Here is an 11,667-nt window from a genome sequence, read left to right on the forward strand (position 1 = left end):
AGTAGCATTCTCTTTTACTCTTCATAACAACTTCATACCTACTTATCTTACTTTAAACTTCTTACCCTACTACTTACATACCGCTTTTCAGCAGATGAACTTGGTTAATATCTTAAAGAGAAAACAGAATCCATCAGATGGGAATTATCTTAATTTCCTATCCCCAAACCTATCCTCTTGCTAGCATATGTGCTTGTAATTTCCTCTGCTGAGTTCCCTTCCACTTAAGTCCAACTCCTTCATATTTGCTGAACCCTGTCTTTGACAACCTTCTAGGGGCCTAACACTGATAATATTCTTGTATATTTTAATTTTCTCCTTTACTCAGTACTGCAAATCAGCATTTTAAAAACATTTCTCTAGGCTTAAAAAACCCTCTTGAGTCTAAATTCCCCTCCAGATACAAATCTACTTTTTTCTTTTGCAGCTAAATTTCTCAAAAGGATTTCCATTTTTACTTCCTTATCCCTCTTGCTTTTCAACCCAGTGCAGTCCGTATTGAAAACTGCTATTGTAAACCTGACCAAAGATTTCTGTGTAAGTTTTTAGGATTACACTGCTGAAATAGAGTGGTACAATTAATTATGCAATAGCTTGTAAAATATGTGTCTCTTTCTTGTAATAGCCACAATGGTAAATGATTGCATAGACAGGGCAGCTTTGCTCCTCATGGTCCTTCTGGAACCAAAATTTGTTCCAAGTAATTCCTCTTGCATTCCCTGTTGCAATGTCATAATCTACATGACTGTAGCTGGGTCACTGCCACATCTGGGTTCTAGTTGACTAGGAGGGAAAAGATAATCCAGATGTGGCAGACCCAGGAGTGGCAAATGAAACTTCTTTTCACAATGTGGGAGAACTTAGCCACACCTAACTACAAGGGAGGTGGAGTCACCATGTGCTTGGATACAGTTCTATTACTATAAAGAAAAAGGGAACAGATTTTGGCAGACATCTAACAGAATCCTCCTCAATGACCAGCTCATTAAATCCAATGGACTATTTTAATATTTATTTTTCTTGAGTTTTCTGAAGCATTTGCTACTGTCGATCTTCCTCATAGTTTGAAATGCTATTTGCTTTTGGTTTCATAATTCTGAACTTTGGGCCTTCCTAGTCTTTTAAAAAAAAAAATACTTCCTTACCTCATCTGTAAATGAAGATATTTCTCAGAATTCTGTGCTAAACCTCTTCTATTCTTGTTTGACACATTTTTGCTTGGTTTACATGGAGATGTCATGGTTTCAAACACAGGCATACCTCATTTTATTGCACTTTGCTTTATTGCACTTTGCAGAGATTGTGTATTTTTACAAATATAAAGTTTGTGGCAACCCTGCAACAAGCATATCTATCGATGCCATTTTTCCAACAGCATTTGCTCACTTTATGTCTCTGTGTAACATTCAGTATTTCAAACTTTTCATTTTAACTATATTTGTTATAATAAAATATAATGGTGATCTGTGATCTTTTTTTTTTGATCAGCGACCTTTGATGTTACTGTTATAATCATTTGGGGGAGCACCATGAACTGTACCCATATAAGACAGTGAAAACAGATAAATGTTCTGACTGCTCTACCAACTGGCTGTTCCCCATCTTTCCCCCTCTCCTTGGACCTTCCTATTCCCTGAGACACAACAATATTGAAAATAGGCCAATTAATAATCCTACATTTTGCCTTAAGTGTTCAAGTGAAAAGAAGAGTCACACATGTCATTTTAAATCAAAAGTTAGAAATTATTAAACTTGGTGAAGAAGGCATGCTGAAAGACAAGAGAGGCTAAAAGGCCTCTTGCACCAAAGACCCAGGTGTGAGTGCAAAGGCAAAGTTCTTTTTCTTTCTCTTTTTTAAAATTTATTTATTTGGCTGCTCTGGGTCTTAGTTGCGGCATGAGGGATCTTCTATCTTTGTTGCAGCAAGTGAACTCAGTTGTGGCATGTGGGATCTAGCTTCCTGACCAAGGATCAAACCCATGCCCCCTGCATTGAGAGTGCAGAGTCTTAGCCACTGGACCACCAGAGAAATCCTCCAAGGATAAGTTCTTGAAGGAAATTAAAAGTGCTAATCCAGAGAATACACAAATAAGAAAGTGATACAGTCTCATCGCTGATGTGGAGAAACTTGTAGTGACCTGCACAGAAGATAAAACCAGATATATAACATTGCTTTAAGCCAAAGTTTAATACAGAATAAGGCTTCAACTCTTCAATTCTATGAAAGCTGAGAGAAATGAGTAAGTAATAGAAGAAAATTTTGAAGCTAGCAGAAGTTGGTTTGTGAGATTTAAGGAAAGGAGCTGTCTCTAGGACATGAAAGTGCAAGGTGAAGCAGAAAGTTCTGATGCAGAAGTTGCAGCAAATTATCCAGAAGATCTAGCTAAGATAATTCATGAAGCTGACTACACCATCACAGTTTTGAATGTTGATGACATAGTCTTACATTGGAAGAAGTCATATAGAATTTTCATAGCTAGAGAGAAGTCAATGCCTCGCTTCAAAGTTTTAAAGGACAGGCTGATTCTTTTGTTATGGTCTAATGCAGCTGGTAACTTTTAAGTTGAAACCAATGTTTATTGACCATTCCAAAGATCCTAGGACCCTTAAGAACACATGTAAACCCATGGCTGATTCATGTCAATGTATGGCAAAAACTACTACAATATTGTAAAGTAATTAGCCCCCAACTAAAATAAATAAATTTATTTAAAAAAAAGAATTATGCAAAACCTATTCTGCCTGCGCTCTTTAAATGGAACAACAAAGCCTGGATAAAAGCACACCTGTTTATAGCATGGATTACTGAGTATTTTAAACCCACTGGTGAGACCTAGTGCTGGAGATGTACAATCAGAATAGTGTTATTTTCATGCCTGCACACAACATCCATTCTGCACTCATGAATCAAGGAGTCATTTTGAGTTTCAAGTCTTACTATTTAAGAAATATATTTCATAAATCTTTGGCTTCCACATACGGTGATTTCTCTAATGGATCTGGGCAAAGGAAATTGAAAACCTTTTGAAACAGATTCACCATTCTGGATGCCATCAGAAATACATGATTCACGGGAAGCAATCAAAATATCAATATTAACAGGAATTTGGAAGAAGTTTATTTCAACCCTTGTGACTCAGGGGTTCAAACCTCAGTGGAGGAAGAAACTTCAGATGTGGTGGAAATAGCAAAGAACTAGAATTAGAAATGGACCCTGAAGATGTGACTCAACTGCTGAAATCTCATGATGAAACTTTCTCATGGATGAGGAGTTGCTTCTTATGGATAAGCAAAGAAAGTGGTTTCTTGAGATGGAATCTACAGGTGAAAATCCTGTGAAGGTTACTGAAATGACAACAAAGGATTTAGAATATGACATAAACTTAGTTGATAAAGTAGCAGCAGGGTTTAAGAGGATCAACTCCAATTTTGAAAGAAGTTCTACTATGGGTAAAATGCTCTCAAACAGCATTGTGGGCTACAGAGAAACTGTTCATGAAACGAAGACTCCATTGATGCAGCAAACTTCATTGTTGCCTTAAGAAATTTCCACAGCTACTCCAACATGTAGCAGTCATTCTGATCAGTCGGCAGCCATATAACTGCAGTGTAACTGCTTTACGATGTCGTGTTAATTTTGCATGAATCGGCTATATGTACACACATATCCCCTCCCTCTTGAGCATCCCTGCTACCTTTCCCCCTCCCTCCTCTCTAGGTCATTACAGAGCACTGAGCTGAGCTTCCTGTGCTATACAGCAGCTTCTCACTAGCTATGTATTTCACGCGTGGTAGCATATATATGCTATCATAGTTTCATGCAGCCATGAAATTAAAAGATGCTTGCTCCCTGGAAGAAAAGCTATTACCAACCTAGACAGCATATTAAAAAACAGAGACATTACTTTGCCAACAAAAGTCCATCTAGTCAAAGGTATGGTTTTTCCAGTAGTCATGTATGGATGTGAGAGTTGGACCATAAAGAAAGATAAGCACCAAAGAATTTATGCTTTTGAACTGTGGTGTTGGAGAAGACTCTTGAGAGTCCCTTGGACTGCAAGGAGATCAAACCAGTCAATCCTAAAGGAAATCAGTCCTGAATATTCATTGGAAGGATTGATGCTGAAGCTGAAGCTCCAATACTTTGGCCACCTGATGTGAAGAACTGACTCATTGGAAAAGACTCTGATGCTGGGAAAGATTGAAGGCAGGAGGAGAAGGGGATGACAGAGGACGAGGTGGTTGGATGGCATCACTGATTCAATAGACATGAGTTTGAGCAAGCTCTGGGAGTTGGTGATGGACAGGGAAGCCTGGCATGCTGCAGTCCATGGGGTTGCAAAGAGTCAGACGTGACTGAGCAACTGAACTGAACTGAACAAGCACTTACCAGCCACTTTGTAAATGTTAAACCATTAGATTCCTACAATAATTATCCTAGAAGGTAAACATTAATATTACCCCTATTTTATAGGTAAGGAAGCAGAGGTACATAATTTGCCCATGACTGTAGTCAGTGAGTAGCAGAACTAGGATTCTAATGTAGATATTGTAATTCCAGAATCCATGTTCATAACCACTATGCAGTGCTATCTCCTGGGTATAAGATGTCCCTTCTAGGTATTTACATATTACTATTTACCTATGTATACATTTTGGCATATTTTGATTACTTGGCATATTTGATTACTTTGGCATATTTTGATTACCAAATTTTCTAGCCTTTGAGCCCCATAAAGACAATGTCATGTCCTTAATATGTAATTTTTAAAAATATACAAGTGAAAAAGTAATGACAATACTAACCATAACTGACTGAAATCTATAAGTGTTTACAAGATTAGGGAGGAGAATACATTTGCAATAACTCAAGAAATGGCCTGAATAAAACATAATTTTTTCAGTTCAGGATATTTTAACGGTTCTTCTTGTCAAGCATTCAAAACAGTGATAATTCAATGCATTTCATGAATCTTGTTTAAATACTGATTTAAAAGAAAATGGGAAAATGCAAACACATATCAAATATAAAATGTATTAAGGTTCTATCACTAAATTTGTAGTCCTTATCTGTTAGAGATACTTAGTGAAGTATTTAGGGGTAAAAATACATGACGTCTGAGATTTGCTTTAAAATACTCCAGATGAGTTTATGAATTACTTGTTCAAAGAGAAAAAATTTTTTACTGAAAAAAATTCATAGAGACACATGGTGGCGCTGCAGTATAAGACAAAAACGGTGCTTCTACAATACAGGGCTCCATTATTCATGAGAACAGAGAACATCCAACCCACCGAAAAGAGAGGCGCTTCATCTACAAACTTGGGAGGTTTATATAGCCTTCAGAAGTTTCCAACTTAAAAAAAAAAATCAGAGCCTCAGTTTGCAAAATTAGGGCTGAACTAAAAAATTTCCACAAAAGAGTTTTCTTGAAAGAACCATGGAGGTCAGAGGAGCACTCGTTCTGCGGAAAAGGCAAGTCCTGATTCTCTTTGTTTTACTGGGATTGTCTCAGGCGCGTCCTGAGTCTGTGCCCTATGCTGTGGCAGAGGAAACAGAAATCGGTTCTTTGGTGGCTAATCTGGCAAGGGATCTGGGGCTTGGGGTAGAGGAGCTCTCTTCACGGGAGGCTCGGGTAGTATGTGATGATAATGAAAAGCATTTGCACCTCGATTTGCTGACTGGGGATTTGCTGATAAATGATAAACTGGACCGGGAAGAGTTGTGTGGCTCCACGGAGCCCTGTGTGATGCATTTTCAGATGGTATTGGAAAACCCTTTACAGTTTTTTCAGGCTGAGCTGCACATCAAAGATATAAATGATCACTCCCCTACATTTCTTGACAATGAAATAGTTATTAAAATATCAGAAAGTACCACTATTGGAACTACATTCCTAATGGAGAGTGCGCAAGATTTGGATGTAGGAAGCAACAGTCTTCAAAACTACACAGTTAGCCCCAATTCTCACTTCTACATTAAAATTCAAGACAGCGACGATGGAAAGATATACCCAGAACTGGTCCTGCACAGAGCATTAGATCATGAGGAGGAGCCTGAGCTCAGATTAACACTTGTAGCACTGGATGGTGGAAACCCGCCCAGGTCTGGGACAACTTTGGTCCTCATCAAGGTCTTAGACGTCAACGACAATGCCCCAGAGTTTCCTCAGAGGCTCTATGAGGTACAGGTCCTGGAAAACGCACCGGTTGGCTCTTGGATTATCACCGTCTCTGCTAAGGATCTGGATGCAGGAAATTATGGGAAAATACTTTATACGTTTTTTCATGCATCAGAAGATATTCGTAAAACATTTGAAATCAATCCAATATCTGGGGAAGTTCATTTGAGATCACAACTGGATTTTGAAGTAGTACAATGCTACACTATAAATATTCAGGCAACAGACGGTGGGGGTCTTTCCGAAGAATGCACTCTTTTGGTGAAAGTAATAGATACAAATGACAATCCGCCAGAAGTGATCATCTCATCAACTACAAAGATAATTCCAGAGAACGCCGCAGAGACCCTTGTGGCTCTTTTTAGTGTCCGAGACCAAGACGCTGGAGAAAATGGAAGGATTATTTGCTCTATCCAAGATGACCTCCCATTTTTCCTGAAACCGACCTTCAAGAACTTTTTCACCCTAGTTTCAGATAAAGCACTGGACAGAGAGGAAAGAGCCGAGTACGACATCACCATCACAGTCACTGACATGGGAACCCCCAGACTGAAAGCCGAGCACAACATAACCGTGCTGGTGTCCGACGTCAACGACAACGCCCCCGCCTTCACCCAGACCTCCTACACCCTGTGGGTCCGCGAGAACAACAGCCCCGCCCTGCACATCGGCAGCGTCAGCGCCACAGACACAGACGCGGGCGCCAACGCCCAGGTCACCTACTCGCTGCTGCCGCCGCCCGACCCGCACGTGCCCCTCGCCTCCCTCGTGTCCATCAACCCCGACAACGGACACCTCTTCGCCCTCACGTCCCTGGACTACGAGGCCCTGCGGGCCTTCGAGTTCCGCGTGGGCGCCGCCGACCGCGGCTCGCCGGCGCTCAGCAGCCAGGCGCTCGTGCGCGTGCTCGTGGAGGACGCCAACGACAACGCGCCCTTCGTGCTCTACCCGCTGCAGAACGCCTCGGCGCCCTGCACCGAGCTGGTGCCCAGGGCGGCCGAGCCGGGCTACCTGGTGACCAAGGTGGTGGCGGTGGACGGCGACGCGGGCCAGAACGCCTGGCTGTCGTACCAGCTGCTCAAGGCCACGGAGCCCGGGCTGTTCGGCGTGTGGGCGCACAACGGCGAGGTGCGCACGGCGCGGCTGCTGAGCGAGCGCGACGCGCCCAAGCAGCGGCTGGTGGTGCTGGTCAAGGACAACGGCGAGCCGCCGCTGTCGGCCAGCGTCACGCTGCACGTGCTGCTGGTGGACGGCTTCTCGCAGCCCTACCTGCCGGCCCCGGAAGCGGAAGCGGCGGCCGCGGCGCCGGCCGACCCGCTCACCGTCTACCTGGTGGTGGCCTTGGCGTCGGTGTCGTCGCTCTTCCTCTTCTCGGTGCTGGTGTTCGTGGCGGTGCGGCTGTGCAGGAGGGGCGGGGCGGCCTCGGCGGGTCGCTGCCCGGTGGCCGAGGGCCACTTCCCGGGCCACCTGGTGGACGTCAGCGGCACAGGGACCCTGTCCCAGAGCTACCAGTACGAGGTGTGTCTGATGGGAGGTACTGGGACGAATGAATTTAAATTTCTGAAGCCGATTATCCCTAATCTTCCAGTCCAAGACACCGATAGGCATATAGGAGAAAATGAGAACTTTAGAAATAGCTTTGGACTCAACCTTCAGTAAAATAATTTCAACTTTTGATGTTTTGTTATTCTTGGCAAACTGTAGATACCCCCTTTTTTGTAGGCCCCTTTTTGCCAATCTGTAATATATTTTATGTTGGACGGTAGTTGCATGTATTATCATTCCTCATGCTCTCCTCGCAGTTGCTTTAAAAATCTTGAGTGGCTTTCAAAATTAGTGGCTATGTCTTGGAAAAATAATGTTTCCTGATTTTTTTGTACATTTGGTCTAAATGTCATAGTAATGGAGTTATTGCTAATTTTTTGTTGTGATAATGGCGTTGTTATGCAAGACATTATTATTTGGAAGTGCAAATTCTAAAGTATTAGGGAATGCCACTATATATGTAATTTACTTCTAGATATTTCATCAAAGCATAGATAGATACATCAAAAATTAAAAGTGCTGTTGACAGGGTGGAAAGTATATTGGATCTTATTGCACTCTTCCCTTTCAAATTTTTCATCATAAAGGGTAGAAGTGTTACCTGTCCATATTCAGTAGTAGGGTACCTTATTTGTTTTGGTTATTGTTATATCGTGTTTTTCATGAATTCCCTTATGACAAAAGTGACCACATTGAAAATTAGTGATTTCTTAAGTAATTTTCCTTTTTTCTCATTGTCGTTGATGCTGTTTTGAGGGGAGGAATTCTGCTACTTTACATTGCTGCTTTGTTTTCTCTCAATATGCCACATTTGCCAGTTTAAATTTGTATTATTTTATAGTGTTCATTACATAGCTCGATTGTTTATGGTGTCATCTTAAGTAAAATACTCTTCCATTAGAAGAATAAAAACTTCTTAAGAATTAAGATGAAAATTCATACTGTTAAAGAAATGAACTCAGTTCACTTTTCTCTTAATTTTTAAAAGTAAATATTAAAAATCCTTAATATTTGTGCTCTTTCTCAGATGTTCACAAAGGATAGGTCTATATTAATGGCTTATAGATGCCTCGTGGTGTTCCAAATCATAATGCCTCCAATGTATAAGTGTACAGTTCAGTGGAGATTTTGGTAACTATAATGTAGTGTGGATAATAAAGCTACTGTGCATATACATTTCTGTGATTTCTCTTATAAAATTAAATATTGTAGACTAGATGATATAGTAAAATGCAATTTTTCTTGACATTGTGAAATGGGGAAAACAAATTCCAATTTTCTTAGGAAATTTTTCTTTGCTTCATGAAGCTTTTACTGGTCTTACTTTGCATTGCAACAGATATTTACTAGTTGTGAGAATTTTATTAACTAGACATTTAAGCAGTACAGTCCTGAAAAAAAATGTTTGGACCCTCTTTATCTCTCAGAGGCATAAGAAGCAAATCTTACTTTTCTTATGCATAAGAGTAAGAACAGACAAGAACAAAATACTCTACTTGAATAATTCAGAAACAAGCTTGTACATTGCCAGATAGAATGAAATTCAAGGTCAGATCCTTTTATATAGGAAAATTTAGTCATGACTGAAGTGGTGTCAAAATTACTGGGGGGAGGGAGAGACTGATTACTTTTCTAGTAAAATTGGCTGTAAAATTCACTATATAAAGAAAATACCTAAGTAAAAATATCTTTACAACCTTACTATTGGTTTCACTTTCTTAAACAAGGTTTTAAAAGTGCAAACAGGAGGGAAAATGTGTATATCTATAGCTGATTCATGTTGATGTATGGTAGAAACTAACACAATACTGTAAAGCAATTATCCTTCAATTAAAAAATAATAAATTTTGAAAAGTGCAAACAATAAAGATAAAAACTGACCAACCTTACTACCTTAAAACTAGAGGATAGCTCAGATAAACTAGCAGATGGGATGCAGGGAGAAGCTACTTGCAACATTTTAACTCAGAAGGATTAATATTTAGATTATTCAGATAACTCCTGCAGATCAGCAAAAGTGAGAAAATCAGGAGAGCCAATAGAATGTTTTTTAAAGGACAAAAGAGAAAGGTAATTCAAGAGGGAAAAACAAAGTCTGAAAAGAACATGATGTGACACACAACCTCATTAGTTGATGATATACATGATAAAATAATTTTACACCCATAGATGAGAAATTTGGGTAACATCATACGGAACCATAGATGTATATGCGTAGAAAATTGCATACACCCCCATTTTGAGGGAATTTCAATAGTATTTAATGAAATTTAGTATGTATGTAAATTTAGTATTACTAAAAATATAAAAATATACACAGTTTATGATCTAGCATTGCTACTTTGGGGCATATAGCCAGAAAATTCTAACACAGCTTTACAAAGTGATGTGCGTAAGAATGTTTATCTTGGGAAAGCAAAGAATAGGAGTCTGTCTACATATTCATCAGTAAATCAGTTGATAAATGTGAAACATATTTGTGAAGGAGCACTATGCATTATTCAAAAGGAGTGAACTTACTCTGCCTACAGTCCTACAATCTGCAGGAAACCTGGGTTGGATTCCTGGGTCAGGAAGATCCCCTGGATAAGGGAATGGCAACCCACTCCAGTATGCTTGCCTGAAGAATCCCATGGACAGAGGAGCCTGGTGAGCTACAGTCCACCACGTGACAAAGAGTCAGACATGACTGAGTGACTAACACTTCACTTCACTTTACTATGCAGTGTTGAAAAGGGTAAACTAGGTGTACAGACAATCACATGGATAAATTCCAAATGTTTTAAAAGGAAGAAAAAAGGAAAAACGAGACTGAGATTTATAGTATAGTACCAATATATCCATATAATACATAATATCTTATACTTGTAAAAATATACAAATATATAAACATATTGGAAGAAAAGAAGAAGGAACAGATGTAGGAAAGAAGATGTGTGTTTTACATAGGGGTGCAGATGGAAGTGTGAGCTATACCAATATCAATGACAAAAAAAACCCTATTTCTTCAAAGGCACTGCTTAAATTGATTGCAGCATCATAGTTGATTTAGTATTGATCAGATCAAGTTGGTTAAAATATATATATTATTTCTCTATCCTCTCAATAAGATCAATTCCCCACATTCCATGAGAACAAAGTATTTGATTCTCATTTTGAGACATAACAATATACTTGAGATTTTATATTTTTAGTAAGGGTGGTATAGATTATGTACACCAACACTCCTACTGGAAAAATAGCTTAATAAAACACTAATACATTGTCAGGTCACAGTTAATGTTAAAAGGTAATTCAGAAAGATAAAGCAACACCCAATCCATTTTTTTCCCTGGGATTTGGAATTCTGGGAAATGTGAACCTCTATTTTGATGGTGTATATGGGGGAGAAAATCAAAGCCTAACATACTGAGAAGCTGATAGAAGACCTTCACTTCAATAAATTCGGATTCCTAAGAACTACCACCTTTATGATAATAAACTGGAAATTGATGAGCCCTTGTGTGCAATTTCAGCCTTAAACTTGATTTTTAACATTGAACTTAATTTAAGGTGGTAGTTGACAAGTAGTCATCCCAGATCTAGATAGAACCAAATGGAGACCTTCTATGAAAGGAGGTTTATTCATCTTATGCCTAGAATTATTTATGTAAATAATTTTTATGTTAACTTGAATATAAAGAAAACTGCATGCACAAGGAAATATGACACCATGAGTGAAACCCAGCAAAACATGGAACAAAAAAATAAACAAACTTGCAAATGGGCTTCCCTGGTGGCTCAGACAGTAAAGAATCTGCCTGCAATACAGGAGACCGGGGGATCCGCGGGTGGGGAAGAGCCCCTAAAGGAGAAAATGGCTACCTACTCCAGTATTCTTGCCTGGAGAATTCCATGGACAGAGGAAGTCTGGTGGGCTATGGTGCATGGGGCCGCAAAG

The 11,667-nt window shown here is 39.7% G+C and overlaps 1 protein-coding gene across 1 annotated transcript; it reads left to right on the forward strand.

Moving 5' to 3' along the window:
- Positions 1-1,830: 1,830 nt before the first annotated feature.
- Positions 1,831-8,903, forward strand: LOC145510278 (protocadherin beta-14-like). Its single transcript, XM_081501066.1, has one exon. The coding sequence runs from the start codon at positions 5,442-5,444 to the stop codon at positions 7,839-7,841; it is 2,400 nt and encodes a 799-aa protein (XP_081357192.1). The 5' UTR covers positions 1,831-5,441; the 3' UTR covers positions 7,842-8,903.
- The last annotated feature ends 2,764 nt before the right edge of the window (positions 8,904-11,667 follow it).

This window comes from Giraffa tippelskirchi, chromosome 6 (genome assembly GCF_054371585.1).
Source record: "Giraffa tippelskirchi isolate mGirTip1 chromosome 6, T2T-mGirTip1v1.2.pri, whole genome shotgun sequence".
Classification (NCBI taxonomy): Eukaryota; Metazoa; Chordata; class Mammalia; order Artiodactyla; family Giraffidae; genus Giraffa; species Giraffa tippelskirchi.